At 42.1% G+C, this 25,324-nt stretch overlaps 1 protein-coding gene across 3 annotated transcripts in view; it reads left to right on the top strand.

Moving 5' to 3' along the window:
- Nucleotides 1–24,294: 24,294 nt before the first annotated feature.
- The window catches only part of GK (glycerol kinase), an 80,879-nt gene continuing 79,849 nt past the window's right edge, over nt 24,295–25,324 (top strand). For 2 of the 3 annotated variants that reach the window (XM_066248765.1, XM_066248766.1), the window contains exon 1: nt 24,297–24,602. In XM_066248765.1, the coding sequence (XP_066104862.1) occupies nt 24,525–24,602 (78 nt within the window). In that variant the 5' untranslated portion in view covers nt 24,297–24,524. Of the gene's footprint in view, nt 24,603–25,324 lie in introns of all 3 variants that reach the window. The other variant, XM_066248764.1, reaches the window with a different exon arrangement.

Raw genomic sequence — 25,324 nt, 5'->3', positions numbered from 1 at the left:
AAATCTGTTTATAAGAAAGTTGGGAATGGCCCTAGCTGGTGGCTCAGTCGATAGGACATTGGCTGGCATATGGACATCCCGGGTTTGATTTCCAGTCAGGGCACACAAAAGAAGTGACCATCTGCTTCTCCCCCCTCTCTCTCCCCTTTCTCTCCCTCTTCCCCTCCTGCAGCCAGTGGCTCGATTTGTTTAAACATGGCCCCGGGCACTGAGAATAGCTCCATTGGAATGCATCAACCTCAGGCACTAAAAATAGCTTGGTACTTGAGCATCCGCCCCAGAAGGGTTTGCCAGGTGGATTCTGGTTGAGGCACATGTGGGAGTCTGCCTCACTATCTCCCCTCCTCTCACCTAACAAAATGAAAAAAAAGAATGACTGTATAATCTAAAAATTAATTTGCAGCTGACAAGTGCTGTGACTTTGAACAGCTTCTTTTTCTCTCTGGGCCTCAATTCTCAAAATAATAAGGTTGGGAAAGATAATTTCTGAAAATATATCTAGTTCAAAGTCTACAAAATTAAGTGGATTTTTAATAAAAAGTATCAAAAGGTATCATAACTATAAATAGTAAATGTCTTAGTCCAGTTGGGCTGTTATAGCAAAATTCCATAAACTGGGTGGCTTATAAAGAATAAAAATTGCCCTGGCCGGTTGGCTCAGCGGTAGAGCGTCGGCCTAGCGTGCGGAGGACCCGGGTTCGATTCCCGGCCAGGGCACACAGGAGAAGCGCCCAATTGCTTCTCCACCCCTCCCCCTCTCCTTCCTCTCTGTCTCTCTCTTCCCCTCCCGCAGCCAAGGCTCCATTGGAGCAAAGATGGCCCGGGCGCTGGGGATGGCTCTGTGGCCTCCGCCCCAGGCGCTAGAGTGGCTCTGGTCGCAACATGGCGACGCCCAGGATGGGCAGAGCATCGCCCCCTGGTGGGCAGAGCTTCGCCCCATGGTGGGCGTGCCGGGTGGATCCCGGTCGGGCGCATGCGGGAGCCTGTCTGACTGTCTCTCCCTGTTTCCAGCTTCAGAAATATAAAAAAAAAAAAAAAAAAAAAAAAAAAAAAAAATTATTTCTCACTGTCCTGGAGTCTTGGAAGATCAAGGTGTCTGGTGAGAGCTCCCTTCCTGGTTCATACAGCTGTCTTCTCACTATAATCGGATGTAGAAGAAGAAAAAAAAAACACTCTCTGGGACTTTTATAAGGTCATTAATCCCATTCATAAGGGCTCTGCCCTTACAACTGAATCACCTCCCAAATGCCCCACCTCCAAATGCCATCACATTGAGGATTAGGTTTCAGCACATGAATTTGGGGGTATACATTCAGTCTATAAATAAATCACAATATACAAGTGTAAAATAAAATTTAAAGATAATGCACATCTCTGGGGAGAATTTTATTTATCTCTGACTTTTTTATGTATTCTCATATTTTTACAAGATTTTATTTATTGACTTTAGAGAGAAGAGAGAGAGAGAGAGAGAAAGGCAGTAGGGGAGGAATGGGAAGCATCAACTCATGTTTGCTTCTGGAATGTGCCTTGACTGGGCAAGCCTGGGGTTTCGAACTGGAGACCTCAGCATTCCAAGTTGACGCTTTATCTACTGCACCACCACAGGTCAGGCTATCTTCATAAATTTTTGGTTGCATTACAGGGGTCCCCAAACATTTTACACAGAGGGCCAGTTCACTGTCCCTCAGACCGTTGAGCTGCCACATACAGTGCTCCTCTCACTGACCACCAATGAAAGAGGTGGCCCTTCCGGGAGTGCGGTGGGGGGCCGGATAAATGGCTTCAGGGGACTGCATGCGGCCCGCGGGCCATAGTTTGGGGACGCCTAAAGTCAAACTGATATATTTAAATGAGGGGGGAAACTTTTGTTTAAAAACCTTTGCTATTAAGCAACAGAGTCCCTTCCAACCCTACTGCTTATGCTATAAATTTTATAAGGCTGGTATCAAAGTATGTACATTGTTTATTTATTTTACTTAAGATTGTCTTATATATTTATTTCCACATATTTGTATGGTCCTAACATTTTTTCATTTGTAATGAGAATATTAATCCATTGTCCAAACACATGAGGATTTGCCTACCAATTAATTTCTCCACAGCTGTATTTCAGGTGCAGGCCAGTTTGTTCTGAAATGCGATATACAAATTTAAATGTCTTTGTACAAGTAGAGCCTTTTCCTTTCTTTTGAAGTATTTCCTTGATAATGATTGCTCGCATTCTATCAGGAATATATAAGAATATCATTCCTTGGCTGAGTAGCTCAGTTAGTAAGAGCATCATCCTGATGCACCAGGGTTACAGGTTCGATACCCAGTCAGGGCACATACAGGAGTCAACCATTGAATGCATAAATAAGTGGAACAACAAATTGATTTTTTCTCTATCTATCTCTCCCCCCTTCATCTTTCTGTAAAATCAATAAATAAATGTTTAAAAAAGAATATCTGTTTCCTCACAACCATGTCAACAATGGCCTACTCAAATTGATTTCTTTTTACTAATATACATGTAGTTAAGATGACACCTCATAGTTGCTCTAATTCACAGATTTTTTTACATTCTCTCTTGCATAAATGTACATTTAGATTCCTTGACCATGTTGCTATTAGGAAGTAGTTACTGCCTTTATAAACCCATGTCTCTCTTGCTTACATATTTTAGGGCTAAAATTTCTGCTCCTGCATATGAATTGCAAATATGTTTTCATTTTACTATTCATTGTTGTGGGAAAACATTGCATTTCTTATATCTATTTCACCACAGGTATTTTTATTACTTTAATTATCAAGACATCCTCTCCCTTCCACAATCTATTTTAGATCTATTTTAGGTCTTCTGGATTTGTTTGTAAACAACTTTTTAACATTTAACTCTATGACTAATTTGAAATATATTTAGGATACGATGTAAGGTATTGCTGTAAATTTCTTTTTCTCCATATTCATATCCATTTTCTTTAACACATTTATTAGTGAATCATTTTTATTACTCTGTCATTTGATTTGCCATATATTGATATCTTAAAATGTTGTTAGTCTTTTTTATATCTATTTTACTTCATCATTCTATTTTCTCTACTTAAGATAGTGCCAGAAAATTGCAACAATCACTTCAAAGTTTGGCAGAGTAAATCCTATGCTGTTATCTTGTTTTCTAAAAATATTGCTTGATTGCATGTTTTTCCATAAAACATTTACATATAGTCACATTCTGTTAAGTACACTGTTAAGTACGCTTTTAATTGGTACTGTATTGAATCTGTAAAATACCCTCTGTATAACATTATCTTCCTGAACAAGAGCGCATATATTTCTTTTTGTGTTCAGATGAGCCTTTCTGCTGTTAAAGTGCTGGAATCCTCCTTTATAAGTTACAGGTGGCCCTCGTTATATTAGTACCTGGACAGTTAGTGTTTTTATTATCGCCTACATTTCTAAAGCTTGGGTTCAGAGTTTGTTTTCACCTTATAATCACTTAATACTTTGTTGTTTACAGAGTGCTTTCCCAACTATTATCTCACTTGAGCCTCACACCAACCCTGTGAGACAGGTCAAGTTTCAGGCTTGTGACTTCAGAGATGAACACATGTAAGAAGTTAGCCTAAGGTCACTCAGCCAGTAGCTGCTGGAAAGAAGTCTCAGGCTCCAATCTAAAACACTTTGCACCTCCTCCTTGGATTACATAAGCAAACAGTAAAATGCCAAGTGTTTTCCTTGTTATTATTCCTTACTGTCATTTCCTTCAGAATAAAAATTCATGAAGGGTCACATGGTACAGAAGAAAGCAAAAATAATCCAGGCATGGTCATTTATTACCCTCATGCTATTAACCAAGTCTTAAACTCTTTGAGCTTTGTATTCTTGTGGGGAAAATTGCAATACCACCTGTCAGCTCTTCTTCACCAGGTTTCAAATATAAAATGACATTGTGAAGATAAAAATCCCAAAGAAATGTTATCCGGCAAAGTCATCAAATTTCTCTTCATTTAACTTTTAATGTAGAAAAGGAGGAGTGATCTGCAAGGTTTCTTCCAACATAAATATTCCATCATTCAAGGCTGTTAATTTAGGGGAACAATTTATATTTAAAGGTACAATAGTCCTACTTGATCATGCAATTTCCACCTTTCACTGAAGGTGGCAGTGCTTGTCCCTGTACAGACCAGAATTTTTGGAGTTTCAGCAATCTTACTTAGATCTTACAAAACCCTTATTACCTCTCCTAAGTGTCATATACGGCACATGTATACTTTTTAAAGTGGAAAAGAAGTGAAACTTTATTTTAAATTAGAATATAGTACTATCCTATTATTTTTTTAAAACGGTGCACCATTGGCATGTCACTGGTACTGAGGTTAGAATTTCACTCTGGTGATTTGTGCAACTTCAGGTTAATCCTTCACACTCGAATATTATGAAATTCTTGTGGGCTATCATCGTTGCATCCGTATCAGTTCTTTGAGTAGGTCAGAGGTCATCCTGCACCTCCCCCTTTTTATTACCTATGGGAATGACAATGTCAACCATTGGAAGTAGAGGAGAGTCCATGGAAAGGAATTTTGACATCCTGGTCTACCTGCTAGACATTGGATTTTGTACACTTTACTAAGCAGAGTTAGTCTTGGGTACAAATGGTAATGGTTATGTCACTTATCCTCCAGCTCCTAACTTCTCTTTTATAACCTTTCCTTCACCTTTTGCCCAGTTCTCTCCTACAGGAGGAGCCAGGTCTAAGAAGCAGAATGTGGAGGAAAGAGCACAGCTTTGGCATCAGAAAACCTATGTTGTCATCCTTACTCCTCTACTGTGAATTTGACTGACTCCAAGTTAATCATTAAACCCTGAGCCTGGTTTTCTCATTTATAAACTGGAATGAATAGTAGCTTAGTAAAGGTTGTCAGAAGATATAACAAATAGGAAAGTATTCATGTAATATATCCATTTAGATTATTAATTTACCAAGATCTATACTCTGGTTTCTCTTCAGATCATCTAAATCTTTCACTTTTTAATTTACCAAGATCTAAACATAACTATTTAATGTGTTGCTCCTTAGAGCAGTTTGTAAATAACTCCCTAGGTCCTTGCATGTGCACTAACTCCGCTAGAATGACTTTTGTCCTTTCCCCTTATGATTCTGACTCTAAAGACTGATTATGATTTCCCTTCTTTGAGCCTCCAATAGCACTTATGCTTATGACTGTTTCATCTTCACCACACGTTACAATTCCCATTTACCTGTCAGCATCTCCCTTTAGACCAGCTAAAGTCTTTTGAAAGAAAAAATTTTGAGCCTGGCCTGTGGTGGCACAGTGGATAAAATATCGACCTGGAACACTGAGGTAGCTGGTTCAAAGCCCTGGGCCTGCCTGGTCAAGGCACATATGGGAGTTGATGCTTCCTGTTCCTCCCCCTTTCTGTCTCTCCCTTCCTCTCTCTCACTCACTCTCTCTCCTCTCAAAAATGAATAAATACCAAAAAAATTTTTAAAAAAAAAAAGAAAAGATTTTGAGGACCTATGTCCTCATAGGCCTAGATAAAATATAGGAGGTCTAATAGGTAACTGATACAGAGGAAAGAGAAAGGAAAGGATGGATAAAACAAGTACAGGTAAAATGATAACACAAAGCAGACCATGAGATGGACTATGAGAGTTAAAGTGGGAATGGGTCATATTTGCTTGAGTAATCCACTTCATGGAAGAAGTGGAACTGGAGATCAGCCTTGAAGGATAAGAGCTATTTGACGGGCAAAAAACAGGAAAGATGGCATCTGAGATGGCGGGAACAGCACAGTCAAAGGCACAGAATAGGGAACAGTAGGATGACTTTGGGGAATGGAAAGCATGCTCATTGGCAGTGGGTACAGTACAGATGGGGAAGTTGTGGGGGATGAGGCTGGAAAGGTAAACAGGAGCTTACTCTGAATTCAGAGATGAGGAAGTTGAAAGAGTTCCCATTGCTGCTTGGCCTGTGTCCATTTCCTCCCCTAAGGGCTTGGAGGAAGCTCCTCCCCCACTTCTCCAAACACTTACAGTCAGGCCATAGCCTCCTTTCCTACCATTAGTAGCTACCTAGCAGAAGGAGCCTGTTCTAGGGCTCTCAGAGTAAACCCCCGCTAATGATTTACTTTTATTGCCTCTCCCTCCTACCATCAGTTTACACTTACTGGATCTTCTGACTTTGTTACCCTAATTTCTACTCTTATTTTTAGAGATACAAACAGAGAGACAGACAGGGAGAGACAGACAGGAAGGGAGAGAGATGAGAAGCACCAACTCATAACTGTGGCACCTTAGTTGTTCATTGATTGTTTTCTCATATGTGCCTTGACCTAGGGGGGCGCTCCAGCTAAGCCAGTGACCCCTTGCTCAAGCTAGCAACTTTAGACTCAAGCCAGTGACCGTGGTCTTCAAGCCAGTAATCTTTGGGCCCAAGCTAGTGACAATGGGGTCTGTCCATGATCCCACACTCAATCCAGTGATGCTGCACTCAAGCTGGCAACCTCATTTCAAACATGGGTCTTCAACATTCCAGACCAATATTATATCCCAGGTGTGGCCAACAGTTTTTCCCCCAGGCCAGATTAGAAAGAAAACTTTTTTCATGGGCTGGACGAAATATTAAAATTAAAAAATGTTAAATACAAAAATGATTCGTTTAAGTAAACAAAATTTTATTATGTAATTTATGAATAAATGTAAATGAGTAAAAAAATTTTAATATACAATATTATTTTAATAAAAATATTTTTTAATAAAAATATAATTACATACCATATAAATATCCAAACTGTATCACAATCAATCAAAACAATATTTAATTAATAGAATGAGCTTGAAGGGGTTATATCACAAATAAAACAATTATTTTGTTTTACAAACAGCCTGGACACGTTTTCAGTTATCAACTGCAGCTATTGTCTATGCTACAATGCCACTTGATTCAGCACACTTGACCATAAAAATAACGAATTGTTTGACCTTGGGTGTGCACTGGCAAACTCCACCTAAAAGAATGTGGGTTTCACATCGCCGCTAAATGTCAAACAGTTCATATCGAGTACAGATGAGTACAAAACAACAAGTTGTAAATCTTTATAATGGAATTTTTTTAAAAAATAAAGTATTGTGAATCCATTCGTCCAATTATTGGAAGTTAACCCTAGATTAGTCACACACGAAATTCTTTTCCATATATCACTATCTTCTTAAATATCTCAATTTCCAATAATCAAAGACGCTTCCACTTCTGAGTAGCTGAGATTTTAAAGTAGCGGAGAATATTAAAAATTTAATCGCAGGCCGCATACACTCATTACAGGGGCCAGATCTGGCCTGCGGGCCGGATGTTGGCCATGCCTGCTCTACCCACTGCGCCACTGCCTGGTCAGGTCATTTCTTCTCTTTAAACAATCAGGATCAACTCTATGGACATGAGCCTCCTCTGAATTTTATTTTTTTAAATATTTATATGAAGCCCAGGCCAAGTGACTCAGTGGATAGAGCATCGGCCCATGTTGAAGTTGCGGATTTAATCCCCAGTCAGGGCATGTTCAAGAAGCAACCAGTAAGTGCACAACTAAATGAAACAACTAAGTGGAACAACGAGTTGTTACTTCTCTTTATCTCTTTCTCTTTTTCCTTCCCCCTTCCTCTCTCTTTCTCTTGCTTTCTCTCTTAAATCAATGGAAAATCTTAAAAATAATTTTGAAAAAAAATTTTAAGTAGGTATATGATTTTCACATGATCCAGATCTGACAAGTTAAGCAAACAGATAAGGCAGAACATGATGAATTGCCCACTGAGCCATTTAGACGGGTGGTATGGCGGGTTAGGGGTAGGAGATAGTCGGTTCATTATTAGACAGAAAAGGCGCTGTGAGCTAGCCGGATCAGTGCATGGCTTCTTTGTTGTTTTTGCTGTTGTTGTGTTGTTGTTGTTTTTGCCAGGTCCTGAAGATCTTCAATAAGCTTTCATCTCTGGCCATAGTCAAGCCTGACCAAAGCAGACCCCTAAGGCCTGAAGTAGTCTTGTCCTATTAGTCTTGGGCTAGTGCTTGCTGTCATGCTGACACCTTGCCTCTGACTCCTTCTGTTGACCAGATATATGACTGCATATCTCTGTTGCTTTGATGCTGTACATAGTAGTTTTCTCATTTCAGGGATACAGCTCTGCCCTGAACAACCTGGCTGGCTCTCTTCACTGTTGGCCCATGTATGGCCTAGAGATCATAACTATGGTGCCATATTGGATATCCTAGAATAATAGCATTGATCAAGAGCAAACCCATATCCATCATTTTCCTTCAAAGTCTCTCGTTTTGGCAATCTTAGAAGAGAAGTTAGTTCCTGTAGGCCTGGACCCATTTCTTCCAGCTCTTCAACAGTAATCAACAACACTACCAGCATCATCTGAAAATAAGCATATCATCCCTGGCCCAATAGTTCAGTTGGTTGAAGCATTGTACTGAAGTACAGAGGTTGCCAGTTTGATCCCTGGTCGGGGCACACAAACAAGAATAGATTGGTGTTTCTGTATCACTCTCTCCTTCTCTCTCCTTTCCTCTCTCTCTAAAATTAATAAAATAAACCATAAAAGTGAGCATATCAAAGATATGAAAACAAGTTTCACCCCAATAAAATTCCATTTTTAAAGAAGATGTGAAAAGAGAAAGTGTACTAGGTTGCGTTGCTGGCCCATTCTTCAGCCCTGCCTACAGACAGAAACTTGCCATGGTCTCATCATGTGGACTGGATTTCCCTGCCCCTTGACTTTAGGCTTGGCCACATAACTTACTTCAGTGAATGATATCTAGATAGAAGTGCCAATGTGACCATTTCTAGCCTAACCCTTAATAGACCTTGCATGTTTCTTCTACTTTTACCATCACCATGAGATGAACATGCCCAAGAATAAGCCATCTCACAGACCAAGGAAGATGGTAACACACATGGAGCAGAGCTACCCTATTGGATACACAAACTTAAGTGATAAAAAGAACCAGCCTAGCTGCCAGTTTGAGGCAGTGACATCCAATCGTGCCCAGCCCAGATCAGCAGAACTCTAGCCAACCAGTGCATGCACAAAATCTTCTTGCTCACCCTAACTGTCCTCTGTCACCACAGTGGATCATATTGGGGTGATCATCTGATTCAAGGGAAGCAAATGAGTTGAGCCAATTAAATCTTTTTGAGGGTTCATATTTAGAAACAAATTGTAATCAATAAGGAATAGGGTCTTCTAGACTTAGAAACTGACGTGTCATTTGGAACTTGATGAATAAACAGGAAGCCAGTCATCAGAGTGAAGTAAAAAAAAGAGGAAAATGTTCAAAGAGTTTCAAACAAGAGTCCTAGAGAGACAAAAAAAATATTAGATAGACTCACTTCTCAGAGGCTTCCCAGTACCAGCAAACATGGAACCTGGCTGAGCTGCCAGTCTTCTGTCTAAGAAGTTGTCTATTTTGTCATCAAGACCATCCCTCATCTCCCACTTCCCACTCAGCATGTGCACATGTATACACACACACACATACAGAGTTTTGTTTTTAGCTAATTTAAATGAATTTGGTTCCCTATAACTAAAGGACTGGACTAAGATATTTTCTTTTTTTTTTTTTTTAATCTTTTTTTTTTTTTTAATTTTATTTTTTTTTAATTTAATTTTTTTTTTAGTTTATTCATTTTTAGAGAGAAGAGAGAGAGGAGAGAGAGAGACAGGGGGGAGGAGCTGGAAGCATCAACTCCCATATGTGCCTTGACCAGGAAAGCCCAGGGTTTCGAACCGGCGACCTCAGCATTTCCAGGTCGACGCTTTATCCACTGCGCCACCACAGGTCAGGCCTGGACTAAGATATTTTCAATAATGGAAGAAGAAGAAGCCCTGGCCGGTTGGCTCAGTGATAGAGCATTGGCCTGGTGTGTGGGAGTCCCAGGTTTGATTCCTGGTCAGAGAACACAGGAGAAGCACCCATCTGCTTCTCCACTCTTTCCCCCCTCCTTCCTCTCTGGCTCTCTCCTCCTCTCCCACAGCCAAGGCTCCATTGGAGCAAAGTTGGCCCAAGTGCTTAGGATGGCTCCATGGCCTCTGCCTCAGGCACTAGAAAGGTTCTGGACACTGTGCAGCAATGCTCCAGATGGGCAGAGCATCACCCCCAGTGGGCATGCCAGGTGGATCCTGGCCCAGCGCATGCGGGAGTCTGTCTGACTACCACCCTACTTCTAACTTTGGAAAAATACAAAAAAAAATGGAAGAGAAAAGATGAACAACCAGTCGTGTGATAGGTGTTTCTTCAAGATAGAAAACCAGACCAAATGCATGGTGAGCTGTGAGTCACGTAATTTCTCCTATATAACAAACCATCTTGAAATGTAGGGGCTTAGAACAACAAAATATTTATTTGGCTTGTGATTTTGTTAATTGCATTGACTGTAACATTTGAGACATTTGTGATGGTTCTTCTGGTCTTGGCTGGCTGGGCTGGGGCTAGATGTTCTAAGATAGCTTCACTCACATGTCTGGTGATTGTTAAGCTGGGGTTTTTTTTAGCAAGGCCTTGGTGGAATGCTGAGTCTCTGCTCCATGTTGTCTCCCATCCTCCAAAAAGCTAGGCCAGGTATGTCCACATGGTAGTTTAAGGACTGCCATAGAAGCAGCAAAAGAACTATAGCTCAAATGAAAAAGCTCATTGTAAGTCTCTGCTCATGTCATAGTTACTATTGCTCCCCTTTGTTTCTACGCACTCAAACTAATTACTAAAGAAAAAGGGGCCCTGACCTCTTCTTCTTTAGTAACTAATTTATTTGTGCCATGAGATGAAAATGGTTGAATTTAGTCAGGGGCGCTGACCTTAATAATTAGTGTGTGTTTGTGCCATGAAAAAAAAAAGGTTGAAAATCACTGCCTTAGGCAAAACAAGTCACCAGGTCAAGTGTAGACCCAAAGTGATGGAGATTAAGCAAAGCCTTCAATACAGAGAGGCCTTGAACACATTGAAAGCTGTTAATGCAACAACGCACCACAAACTACAATGGACATGGTGGGAGAAAAGGAGTACTGGTAATGAAGAGCCTGTGAGCAAAGGCCAAAAGCCATGGGAGTGGTGTTTTTAAGGGAATGAGTCTAAGAAAACCTTCAGTTTGCTGTAACTTGACCTACATATCTTTGGAAGAGTACAGATTTTAATTCATGGACTCATGACTATAAAGCCATAGAAATACTGGTCTACAGGCAGTGGTGCAGTGGATAGAGCGTCAGCCTGGGATGCTGAGGAACCAGGTTCAAAATGCTGAGGTTACCAGCTTGAGCGTAGGCTCACCACCTTGAGCATGGCATCACTGGCTTGAGCACAAGATTATAGACATGACTCCATGGTCATTGGCTTGAAGCCCAAGGTCGCTGGCTTGAGCCCAAGGTTACTAGCTGGCTTGGCTGGAGCTCCTGGTCACAGCACATATAGAAGCAATCAATGAACAACTAAGATATTGTAACTATGAACTGAAGCTTCTCATCTCTCTCGCTTCATGTCTATCTCTCTCGCAAGCTGAAAAAAAAATACTGGTCTAAATAGTTATAAAGCATACAATAGTATCTGTAGTATTTTCATTCTTATTGGACTATATAATCTGCCTTTCCTCTTTTTTTTTCTTACCGAAAAAAAAGAATTTTGGTAGAAGTAACAGAGGGAAATAACAAAAGAATGAAAACAAAGTCTTTCCTGAATATACTCCTCATAACAGGCTCTCTTATGCTTGATAACAGAAAAGGTTCCCAAATAATGAACAAAATTATAAGAAGAAAACTATTCTGCTGCAAAGCACTTCACTGGGGGGACCAGACCCTTATGTGAAATGGGGCTTGTCCCTTTAATCTTCAGAACCACAGAGCTGTGAATCATAAGTGAAAAGTGAACACTCTGTTCCCTTTTCCTGAGCACATGTCCAGTCTGAGTGCCCATGCGTGGGAGACTGGCAGACCAGAGATCTCCAAAGGTCCAAGCAGTATGGACTTGGCCACACCCATGGGATATGCAGGCACCTCAAAGTGTCTAGACGTAGGCACTACATTGAAGCCAATTCTCTGTAATAGGCAGAGATGTCATATCACCCCATCCAAAAGGAGTCATGAGAGGAGAGTCAAACAAACTTATGGTTTCTTCATTGTACAAATACTAGTTTACTGATAGAAGTTATTTCCCCTTTAACCAGGTTCCTCTTGCTATGTTGCCTAATGGCCAACCAACGATTGTGACATCACCATCACTTACAGGCAGCCAAACAGACACAAACTACAAAGAAAAAATTTCCATTCGTAGACTGTAATGTCATTAACCAGCAATTAGGGCAAAGGGCATGAAGGGGAGTAGAGAAGTTAAGGTATATTTTAAAATGTTAGTACAAAATTTACTTGAAATTTTCCTTAAGAGCAGGAATTTGGGGACCAACTGTTTTTAAAAGGAGAATACAACTTCTACTCTCCATTAGTTAGTGCTTTTGTGTTGTGTCAATATTTTACAAACTATTTAAAATAGACTTAGCTTTAAGAAATTATTAAATTCAGCCTTGGCCAGGTAGCTCAGTTGCTAAGAGCATTATCCAGATATGCTAGGATTGTGGGTTTGATCCCCAGTCAAGGCAAATACAAGAATCAATGAGTGAGTGCATAAATAAGTGGGACAACAAATCAATGTTTCTCTCTCTCTTTAAGATCAATAAATATTTTTTTAGTTAAGAAATTCATACTTGTCTGACCAGGCGGTGGCACAGTGGATAGAGCGTCGGACTGGGATGTGGAGGACCCAGATTTGAGACCCCGAGGTCGCCAGCTTGAGCACGGGCTCATCTGTTTTGAGCAAGGCTCACCAGCTTGAGCACAAGGTCGCTGGCTCAAGCAAGGGGTTATTCAGTCTGCTGAAGGCCCCTTGGTCAAGGAACATATGAGAAAGCAATCAGTGAACAACTAAGGAGCTGCAACAAAGAATTGATGTTTTTCATCTCTCTCCCTTCCTGTCTGTCTGTTCCTATCTGTCCTTCTCTCTGGCTCTCTCTGTCTCTGTCAAAAAAATAAATTAAAAAATAAAATAAGCCTGACCAGGCAGTGGCGCAGTGGATAGAGCATCGGACTGGGATGCGGAGACCCAGGTTCGAGACCCCGAGGTCGCCAGCTTGAGCGCAGGCTCATCTGGTTTAAGCAAAGCTCACCAGCTTGGACCCAAGGTCGCTGGCTTGAGCAAGGGGTTACTCGGTCTGCTGTAGCCCCACGGTCAAGGCATATATGAGAGCGCAATCAATGAACAACTAAGGTGTCGCAACGAAAAACTAATGATTGATGCTTCTCATCTCTCTCCATTCCTGTCTGTCTGTCCCTATCTATCCCTCTCTCTGACTCTCTCTCTGTCTTTGTAAAAAAACAAAACAAAACAATAAAAACCATGAACCCAGCTTCCTAGCATGTGCTCTGCATGGCTGGCTAATGATTTCATTAAAAAAAAAAAAAAGAGTCCTCTGTCTTTTTATGGCTTGATAGGTCATTTCTTTTTAACACTGAATAATATTTTATTATCTAGATGTGCTACAGTTTATGTATCCATTTACCTACTGAAACACACCTTGGTTGCTTCCAGATTTGGCAATTATATAAAAAAAAAAGGTGCTATAAACACCTGGTGCAAGTTTTTGTGTAAACGTAAGTTTTCAACTCCTTTGGGTAAATACCAAGTACTGTGATTGCTGAATTGTAAGGTAAGAGTACGTTTAGTTCTGTAAGAAAACACCAGTGTCTTCCAAAGTGGCTGAATCACTTTGAATTCCAGCAGCAGTGACTGAGTTTCTGTTGCTCAACATCCTCATTAGCATTTGATGTTTCAGTGATTAATTATTTATACATATAACGTTTATGTGTTTACAGTATCTTTGCAAAAAGAATACTGTTGATTCATTGTAGGTTGAATTTTACTCTGAGTTTATTTTTCATAAATAATGATAAATTCGTAAGACACACATTTATATCTCAGCACTAGGTAACCGATTTCATATATTCGAGTGACGTTGGACAAGGTACTGATTCTTGCCTTTATTTTCTTCAGCTTTAATAAGTGCAATTGAGCCAGACAATCTTTACACTTTTTTCCAATGCTTTATTTTTTTTTATTTAAGTGAGAGTAGGGGAGATACAGAGACAGACTCCCACATGCACCCTGACCGTGATCCACCTGGCAACCCCCATCTGGGGCTAATGCTCCGCCCATCTGGGCCCTATGCCTGCAACCAAGCTATCTTTAGCACCTGAGGCCAAGGCTCCACAGAGCCATCCTCAGCGCCCAAGGCCAACGCTCTCAAATCAATTGAGTCATGCCTGTGAGAAGGGCAAAAAGAAAAAGGGAGGGGGAAGGTGAGTGATGGAGAAGCAGATAGTCACTTCTCCTGTGTGCCCTGACTGAGAATCAAACCTGGGGCTTGCACATGCTGGATTGATACTCTACCACTGAGCAAACTGGCCAGATCCTCCAATGCTTTAATTTAAAAAATTAAACCTATACGTTCTTTTGCAAATAAGAAATGCCTGCAAAGATACATGTGATTCAGTGAAATGTTCCAAAAATTCGTGGCTTCCCATTAAGGAAACAATATACTTCAATTGAGATCATTGCTCCTCTCTCCTTAACATACCATTACTGAATGATATATGATAGATTTTCTTCCAATTTTTCCTAATCAGGTTTAAATATGGAGCCTAAACAAATAAACTATAAAGTTACCTTTTCTTTTAAAGAGCATGCATTTTTTAAATAATCAGCAAACGAACCCTGGCTAGATAGCTCAGTTGGTTAGAGCATCATGTTGAAATGCAAAGGTTGCTGGTTCGATCTCTGGTCAGGGCACATACGGAAATGGATCAATGATTCTGTCTCTCTATCTCTCTCCCTTCCTTTCTCTCAAAAGTCAATAAACATAATTTTTAAAAAAAATATCAAATGCATGATTATAATCTCATTGAGATTAGGAAATTCCTTTCATCCATTCAAGATATATTTTGTGCCTACTATGTGACTTGTCAGAGAAGTCACTAATTAATTTTATGATATAATGTATGAATGGAGCACTTGAAAAGTCGGTGCTCCAGGATTATAAATGTAACACAGAATTTGTAATCACAAACATAATTGAACATAATTGTGATTACTTTGGCTTCATTTTTGTCAGTATCTATATTTTTAATATCTTTATATACAGTGGCAAAAGACAGAAAATAAAAAGAAACATACATCTTTGTGTCCTTGCTATTATCTACTGGGGCCTTAGAGGTGGGCATATAAAAAAAAAAAGAAAGAAAGATGAAACAAACAAGCACATAAAAGAGAAAGCATGAGGAAAGTGAGAAGAATGTGAGACTGCAAAGCCAAAGGGATGCTGAGACAGCCGGTGACAGTGGTCCCGCCTTAAGCACCACTTTGCCCTTAACAAAACCTCAAGGGCATTTCAGGTATCATCTGGGCCCCAGAACCCTGAAAATTTCTCAACTTGCATCTATTGCAAGTTTCCAAACATGTTTGGAAAATAAGAAAAGTTCTGGATGCTCATACTTGGATCTTTCCAAAAGACCCGATATCTTGGTTATAAACAAATATGACCAAGAATTAAATTCTGTGAGAAATAGAGATCACACCAAAATATACTCATTGTGTTATTTATCTATTGCTGTATTAACAAACCATTCCAAAACCAAGTGGCCAGATATAACAGCCATTTATTATTCCTCATGACTCTGTGGACAAGCTGGGCTGAGCTGGGTGGCTTTCTTTTTCTTTTTCTTCTTTTTCTTTTTTAGGTGAGAGTAGGGCAGGTAGGCAGACTCCTACATGCACTCCAACTGGGATCCAGCTGGCAACCCTGTCTTGGGTCGATGCTCAGATCAACCAAGCTATTTTTAGTACCTGAAGCTGACATGCTCCAACACACTATCCTCAGCACCCCGGGCTGACGCTCAAACCAATTGAGCTGTGGGAGGGAAAGAGGGATAGAAGGCCTGACCTGTGGTGGCACAGTGGATAAAGCGTTGACCTGGAAATGCTGAGGTCGCCGGTTCGAAACCCTGGGCTTGCCTGGTCAAGGCACATATGGGAGTTGATGCTTCCAGCTCCTCCCCCCTTCTCTTTCTCCTCTCTCTCTGTCTCTCTCTCTCCCTCTCTCTCTCTCCTCTCGAAAGAAAGAAAGAAAGAAAGAAAGAAAGAAAGAAAGAAAGAAAGAAAGAAAGGGAGTATAAAAAATAAAAAAAAAAGAGGGATAGAAGGAGGAGGGGAAGAGAAGCAGATGTTCACTTCTCCTCTGTGCAATAAATGGGAATCAAACCCAGGACATCCATATGCCAGGCCAACACTCTATCCAATGAACCATTGGCCACGGCCTCAAATGAGTGGATTTCCTGCATTCTAGATGATATTGACTAAGGTCATTTATTCACCTAGGTCACTCATTTAGTAGCAACAATCAACTTGGAGCTCTGCTGAAGCTGAAGTATCCAAGATGATTTTATTTACATATCTGGAAGTTGATGTTGATCAGCTAGAGTGCCATCGTTCTCCTGCAAATTGCTTCTCATCTACTAGTCAATTAGATTGGCTTTCTTACAGCTCGGCAGCTGGGTTCCAAGAAGGAAAAGCCCACTTTTGTACAAACATATATCAAGTCTCTGCTTGCATAATATTTGGTAACACACCATTGGTCATGATAGTCACATGGCATTAGCCCAGTCTTCTCTGTGCCTGTGAAGGGACAGAAGAGTGGTTGAGACTAGACCAAGTAGAGTAGTTAAAAAGGAAATGGGAATGTGTGTAAGGTAACAGATAAGTTTTGTCTGCTTATCAAGAAAAATGTTACTGTTTTGTACCAAAAGTATTCATATGGGCAGCCTTTGACACAATGTGTTCCAAAAATCAAGTTTCTATTTTGAAATGGTTTTTACAGCTTAGAATTTGTAACAGTCGTGTGCCTTTATTCTGTATCCAGTAGCAAAGCCTACAAAAAATACTTTTAAAACAATCCAAAAAAATGTTGGAGGGTACAACACAAAGACATTATTGCCAGAAGCCATGATTCATCAAGGGTCACCTATGTAGTAACAGTCTATCACATTTATCCACTCACTCATTCATTCGTTCGTTCATTCAACAATTACTTATAGAACATTCAGACCCTAGGGATATAATAATGATCAGGACAAAATCCTTGGCATCAAGGAGCAAGGAGCCTAGCTCCTTGCATTAGAGAGGTTGGAGGAGGGAGAAAGTAGCAGGAATCTGCATCCTTAACAAGTACCCTAGGTGATTCTGACATAGACTAATGTTTGAGAGCCTCTGCCTTAAGCCTTTCTCTATCAATATTCTATCAATTAGTGTATAACTTGATTTTAACAGAGAATTAAGATTTGTGAGAAAAGAGCATGAACACAAATCATATGACAGATTTCTCTTAACATGCAGTTTTGTCAACTAACTCCTAGAAAAATAGATATTCCAGCAGACCCAAAACCCAATGGTTCTCAAAGTGTAGGACTTCTACCAGCAGTGTCAGCATCACCTGGTAATTTGTTAGAAATGCAAATTATCAGATCTCACCTACTAAACCAAAAAATATGGGGTTGGAGTCCAGCAACCTGGGTTTTTTTTTTAATTTATTTATTCATATTTAGAGAGAAGAGAGAGAGAGACAGAGAGAGAGAAGGGGGGAGGAGCTGGAAGCATCAACTCCCATATGTGCCTTGACCAGGCAAGCCCAGGGTTTTGAACCGGCGACCTCAGCATTTCCAGGTCGACACTTTATCCACTGCGCCACCACAGGTCAGGCGCAACCTGGGTTTTAACAATTCCTCTACGTAGGTTGTAAAGCCAGTAGCCACGGCCACTATCACAGCTGCCTGGCCAGTGCAGGTTCACATTGGATTCGGACAGACGGTAATGAAACAACGGAGCCAAGAACTGGTGGGCCATGACCTTCAATCCTAGTTTGCACCCAGCGGGCAAGAAATACACACAGTGGGAAAACACTTCCCTTTCCATTCAGGGCTCCCAAAGCCACTGACTTATCCGAGTTTCCTAGAATCAAAGGTTTCTACCTCACCAGCCTTATTCACCTCTGTTTCCCATCTCCTTCTATCTGCACAAACTCTGTAAAAACTGGCATCTCCTTCAGCACTCCGCCATCTTGGCTGCTTCTCCTCTCCTCCACATGGCCTTTCTCTGCTCTCCTACAGCATGGGCTCCACCTAGAATGTAATCCCTCTTCTCCCGAAACAACATGATCTCTCTTCCTTTTAAAACCTTTTGGCACAAAAGCCCTCTCCCAACACATATTAACATAATCACGCCCATCCCAAGCAATCACCTGGGCAACAGGCTTCCACGTGGGCAGCGCCATCTTTAACAAAGTGAGCATAATATATTTTATCTGTCCAACATAGGTAAAGTTTGAGAATCATTGCCATATTGTAATTCTATTACAACTGCAACATTGCATAAAGTGATACATAATTTTAGGTAGTTTCACTGAGGTTTTAAAAAAAAATTATATTTACCCATCTAGAGAGAGAGGAAGGGAGAAATAGAGAGAGAGAGAAAAATCAATTTGTTATTCTACTTACCCATGTCCTCTGACCAGGGACTGAACCCTCAACCCTGACTCATTGGGACAACGCTCCAAACAACTGAGCTATATGGCCAGTGCTACAATGAGATTTTTAACATACGTGTGAGTAGATTCTCTAGTTTGAATGCAAGGAGGAAAGGGTTCCCAATATGGCTATTTTTATCAAATATATTTAAATTCTTTATCTGTCTTTAACTCCCTGTGCTACCTTGGGCAAATCACTTCTTATATCTGCCTAAATCATCCCAGCCCCATAAAATAAAGGAGTACCTGTGCTATTTATTGTAATCCTTTCCAGCACTAACTTTCCATGTTATCTATGCACATCCATATGAATCCATAACCAGGCTGTCTTTAGAATAACAAGGAAAGGTTCACTATCCAAATAGACTAGACTAAAAAGAATAAGTCAGACAAATATAAGAACAAAGAGCATCACTGGACAAAAAAAAAAAAAAAAAGATACTGAGCTACCTGGCCAGGTAACTCAGTTGGTTAGAACATTGTCCCTATATGCCAAGGTTGTAGGTTCAATTCCCAGTCAAGGCACACACAAGAATCAAACAACAAATGTGTAGATGGATGGGACATGGATTAATGTTTTTCTCTAAGAAATATCAATTTAAAAAAATCATGGTGTAGAGTTGAGATAGGCTGTTAGACGCTTCCATTTAAGACCCTTCCCTTTGACCTTCCCTGACTTCTAACATAAAGCTTGTGAGTCCTGATATCTCAAATAATATGTTGGCTTTTCAGTATTGTTTTGGAGAAAGAAATGAAGATAGCCCTGGTGTATGGCCAGTAGCCATGGCCACCATCACAGCCGCCTGGCCCATGCAGGTTTGCATTAGATTTGGACAAACAGTAATGAAACAATGGAGCCAAAAACTGGTGGGCCTTCATCTTTAATCCTAGCTTGCACCCGGCAGGCAAGTAAAAACACACACTGGGCTCCAAAACCCACTCATTCAGTGCTCACAAAGCTACTGACTTATCCGAGTTTCCTAGAATCAAAGGTTTCTAGCTCACTAGCCTTATTCATCTCTGTTTCCCATCTCCTTCTCTCTGCACAAACTCTGCACTAACTGGCTTCTCTTTCAGCGTTCTGCCATCTTGCCTGCCTCTCCTCTCCCCCACATGGCCTTTATCTGCTCTCCTCTCTAATGCTAATCTCAAGAACCGAAAGAGAGCAAGCTCCCCAGTCTGCCCCACTTTATAGTGTAGAAATCAAAACCTTTAATCCAATATACAAACAAGGAAATCTCAAAGAAAACCAGTTAGAAGGTGATGGAAGACAATTGGACTTTGGGTGATGGGAATGCAGCATAATCAAATGTCAAAATAACCTAGAGATGTTTTCTCTGAACATATGTACCCTGATTTATCAATGTCGCCCCATTAAAATTAATTTTTAAAAAAATTAAAAAACAACAACAAGGAAATCTCTGATACAAAGTCACTTATCTGAGGCATAATGGGATTCCTCATAAGAGTGCACCACCCTACATCATGCAGTCAGTCAAAGGTGTGGGGAAAAGCTTAGTCTTTTTTTTTTTTACAGAGACAGAGAGAGAGTCAGAGAGAGGGATAGACAGAAACAGAGAGATGAGAAGCATCAATCATTAGTTTTTCGTTGTGCATTGCCACACCTTAGTTGTTCATTGATTGCTTTCTCATATGTGCCTTGACCATGGGCCTTCAGCAGATGAAGTAACCCCTTGCTCAAGCCAGCAACTTTGGGTCCAAGCTGGTGAGCTTTTGCTCAAACCAGATGAGCCCACGCTCAAGCTGGCGACCTCGGGGTCTCGAACCTGAGTCCTCCACATCCCAGTCCAACACTTTGTCCACTGGGCCACCGCCTGGCCAGGCAAAAAGCTTAGTCTTAAAACTAAGCCTTAGGCAATAATAACCCGGCCTGTTTACAGCCTGTCCCCCGCACCCAATACAAACTATAAGCGAGCAAACATATATATCATATTTACAAACTTATTTGACCAACACCCATGCAGGTTCGCATTTAATTCGGACAGACGGTAATAAAACAAAGGAGCCAAGAACTGGTGGGCCATTAGCTTTAATCCTAGCTCACACCCGGTGGGCGAAAAATACCAACAGTGGGAAAACCCTTCCCTTTCCATTCAGGGCTCCCAAAGCCACTGACTTATCCGAGTTTCCTAGCATCAAAGGTTTCTACCTCACCAGCCTTATTCACCTCTGTTCCCCATCTCCTTCTCTCTGCACTAACTGGCTTCTCCCTCAGCACTCCTCCATCTTGGCTGCCTCTCCTCTCCTCCACGTGGCCTTTTTCTGCCCTGCTCCCTCATGGGCTCCTCTGCCCCATTTTATAGTGTAGAAATCAAAACCTTTAATCCAGTGGTAGTCAACCTGGTCCCTACCGCCCACTAATGGGCATTCCAGCTTTCATAGTGGGCAATAGCGGAGCAACCAAAGTATAAATAAAAAGATAGATTTAACTATAGTAAGTTGTTTTATAAAGATTTATTTTGCCAAACTTAGTGAAAATCCAACATAAAGTATTTGGTAAGTAATTATTATTATGTGCTTTAACTTAGTATAATTCTGCTTTATAAATTTTATAAAGTAAAGTTACTTCCCTACTTTATAAATCACCATTACTGTGGAAACAGTGGGTGGTTAGAAAATTTTACTACTAACAGAGATACGAAAGTGGGCAGTAGGTATAAAAAGGTTGACTACCCCTGCTTTAATCCAATATACAAAGAGGAAGTCTCTGATACAAAGCCACTTATGTGAGGCATAATGGGATTCCTCATGAGAGTGCACCACCCCACATCATGCAACAGTCAAGGATGTAGGGAAAAGCTTAGTCTTAAAACTAAGCCTTAGGCTATAATGACCCTGCCTGCTTACAGCCTGTCCTCCAAATCCAATGCAAACTATAAGCGAGCAAACATATATATCATATTTGCAAACTTACTTGACCGACATGGCCAGATACTCAGTTGGTTAGAGCATCGTCCCAAAGGACAAAGGTTGCCAGTTGGATCCCCGGTCATTGCACAGACAGGAACAGATCAATATTTCTGTCTGTCTGTCTCTTACCCTTCCTCTCTCACTAAAATCAATAAATAAACATAAAAAAAAAAGAAATGAAGATATGGAATACAGACTGTTATGGGCACTGCAGAATCAGTATATTTGAGAATCTTTCATGCACACCTATCCCTACTTATTCTGAAATGTCTAAAGTCTGATCCCACTCTACAGCCAAACAAATAAATTGCTGTCCTGTCAAAAGTGTGTGAAAGTTCAAACATGGTCAGGAATTTTTTTAAATGAATCAGTGTAATAGGTTTGGTGGCTTTCTTTTTACTGCCTAGTAGAGTCTCGGAAATCCTTATCTATATCATTCAATTAATACCTTTCATGTTGTTTAGAAGCACACTCGCTAGTTCCTTTACCTTTGTCTGTATGCCTCTGTGTCTTTTCCTCTTCCAGGAAATTCAGAAATACCGATTCATCTGCATCCCTGTTCTGAAGTAAGTCAGTTTATCAGCAGTCATCAAGTCCAGCATCTCCATAAGCAGGCCTCATCTGAAACACCAGAATTTGATTTCTAAACAGAGTATAAGAAAATTTACCTCCAAGCAAGTGTGGTAAAACTATAGGCACAGGGATGAACAAGTGAGGTAGTATTCAGTAAAACTAGAAGGGAAACAGTTGGAATTGATGTTTAAGAACACTGAAAGTTTGGGGAAAGAAATGAGGAAAAGGGAGAGTGGGGATAGTAGAGCGCTTTTGAAATTGATAGCACAGTGGTTTATGAAATCAATTTAGTGTTTTTCAACCAACATTTTTTTAAATGCTATGCAATAGAATAAAACAATGTAGAATGCATAGCATGGAGCAATGAGTATAGTTTTGGAAACACTTTTCAATATATGTGAACGAAGTGGTTCAGAACAGTCTTCCCCAAGGTGTGCCACTTTAACCTGTGAATTACTTTTATTTATTTCTAATTTTTAAATTTTTATTTATTTCTTTTTATTGAAATATAGTCGGTATACAACATTATATTAGTTTCAGGTGTGCAATGTACCGACTTGACATTTATATACCTTCCAGTGTGACCACCACACTGTCTAATCATCATTTCACACTGTGCAAATTTATCACAATATTGACTATACCCCTCTTCACCTTTCCCACCCATCCCTCCACCCCCCATCACCCTCCCCTCTGGGAACCATCAATTTGATCTCTGTTTCTATGAGTCTGTTTTTGTTTTGTTTTGGGTGTTCGTTTGGTTCGTTTTGATTCCACATATAAGTGAAACCATATGGTATTTGTCTTTCTCTGACATGTGAATTATCTTTCGCTCAAGGTCACGGAGACCCTGTGGGCTCCAGGGAAACTTTTACCTCTCCCTTATATAATTCAAACTGGTGCTTCTTGCCCTTTTTGAGATATCAGAAATAACTTTTTATGATGTATTTATAAGGCAGGGAAAACTTCTAAATTGGGCACATCTGCTCTTCTTATTGTTTTGGGAATGGCCCTCCTCCGTCTGAAGCCTCAGCCATCTTTCCTCATCCTGAGCTCAGAATGCCATATAGACCTCATTTTCCCTTTCTGTCTGCGAACCTCTCATGTATGTGGGTTTCCTATCAATATGTATGTAATTAAATTTAGTTATTCTGTCTTATTAATCTGTCTCATGTGGATTTCATCATTAGACTAGCTTAAAGGGCAAAGTTTCTTCCTTCTCTACATAAATATAGAAAATGTATTTTTATATATGTAACTGTCATATATATTATAAGTGAATGAATGAGGACACACATGCCCGTGGCTGTTTTGTAAACTATTTGCTACACTGGGTCTTGGTCCAAAGTTTGAAAGCCCCTGAAACAGAGGACCAGAAAGGATCCTGGCAAGGTAAATTCAAGGTCAAATGAGAAAGCCCCTTTTCTGGCCCTTTGCCGACCAGAGCAGTGAAGAGAGGGAGAGGAAATGGCCTGCGACGGAGGAGGCACCAGAGTGAGGTCGAGCGAGAAGGAAGGACGGATCGGGCCAGGGCGGTGCTTTCTGCCTGGACGGTCAATTGAGGGACTTAGGGAGGTTCATTTGGAGCGCTTCCCTGAAATGCTAAACCGAAGGAACTTCCGCGTTCCTTGTCCCTGAAAAGCCTACAAAAGTGAGGGATTCGCGTTGCTTCTGGAAGTGACACTACTTGGGGTTACTGGTATCATCCAGGGCGAGAAGCAGAGGAGTAGGGAAGCGGGGAGGTGGGCGGGGCATGGGAGCGCGGGAAGGCCGGGCCAGGTCGGTCCCAAGAGCGGCTCAAGGCGTCCTGTGCACAGCCCATCAAGAGAACAAGCAGTTCTGCACTTCAGGACCCGTCCGCAGGCAGTAGGCCCCGGGCGCGGGTGGGGTCGTGCCCTTGCCCCGGGCCACTGGCCCTCCCTGCCAAGGGGCAGCGCCCGCCTCCGCCCCCGGCCCTGCTGCAGGTTGGCTCCGCCGCCGGGTCGCCGGCCCCACGTGACGTGTCGCGCGGGCCACCGCCCCCGCCGCGCCCAGGCCCCGCCCCCGTGACGTCACGCAGCCCTCTAATTGTCCGGACGCTCAGTGTCTTTCTGCGCTTGCCAATTGGCCGGCCTGCCAGACAGCGCCCCTCCTGCCACGCCCCGGGAGCCCGGGGAACGCGTTCGGGGCGGGCTCGCCCGGGGGCGGAGTGAGACGGCTCCGCGCGGGTAAAGGGGCTGCCTGCAGCGCGGGCCGCTCGCTCTGCGGTCACACGCCGCCTCGCTCTCCTGCCCGGGCGCCCGCTTCTGCTCAGCTAGCCGCCGTCCCCCGGGAAGCCGGCCGCGATCTGGCGCCGACCCGAAGCTGGTTTCATGGCAGCCTCGAAGAAAGCAGTTTTGGGGCCGTTGGTGGGGGCAGTGGACCAGGGCACCAGCTCGACGCGCTTTTTGGTGAGCCCGGGGTGACATTTGAGGAGCCGAGCCGGGGCGGGAGCCCCGGGACGCCGGCGCTGGGTGTCGGGTCCCCATCCCGCACCCCCCCGCACCCGGGCTCCCGGCCTCTAGGCGTGGGAAGGAGGCCAAGGCCCCCAGAGCAGGACCTGCCACGCTGGAGCTGCCCCGCCCGGGCTTGGGGGACCTCAGCCTCGAGACGCTGGCGACGGCGGCCGAGCTGAGCAGCCCTGGCCTCGGTGGTGGATCCGCGTCACCTACTAAATGGGGGGACTCCTCCTCCAAGGAGCTAGGAATCGCCGAGCATCCGTGTGGAGCGGCCGGTCTACAGCCAGGGACAGGTGGTCACGTTGACCGCTGCTGCGGTCTTCCCCTGGAGCATTTGGCCTGCGGGGCGCAGGACGTCCTTGGATAGGGGGAAAGCTGTGTCACGGCTGCGATAGCCTAACACCACGTCCTTTGGAGCAGTGAACAAATATAGTATTAGCGTGATGATGCGTTGTCATCCTCTCCCACAGAAATTGTAGAAGGTACAATGCTTGGGGTGGGGGGGGGGGGTGCAGAACACATTAGGAAAAAGACGGCACTCTGCCTTGACCAGGATCTTTACTGGCAATTTCAGTTCTGACACTTTGCCTACTGCAAACACTTCATGCTTCACAGTGTGACGTGACCTCACAGGGAAATTCTGTTTCTCTTTTCATTTACCGTAGCGGGGTGCT

The sequence above is a fragment of the Saccopteryx bilineata genome, chromosome X (genome assembly GCF_036850765.1).
Source record: "Saccopteryx bilineata isolate mSacBil1 chromosome X, mSacBil1_pri_phased_curated, whole genome shotgun sequence".
NCBI classification, from domain to species: domain Eukaryota; kingdom Metazoa; phylum Chordata; class Mammalia; order Chiroptera; family Emballonuridae; genus Saccopteryx; species Saccopteryx bilineata.
This window is presented reverse-complemented; position numbering and strand designations above follow the sequence as displayed.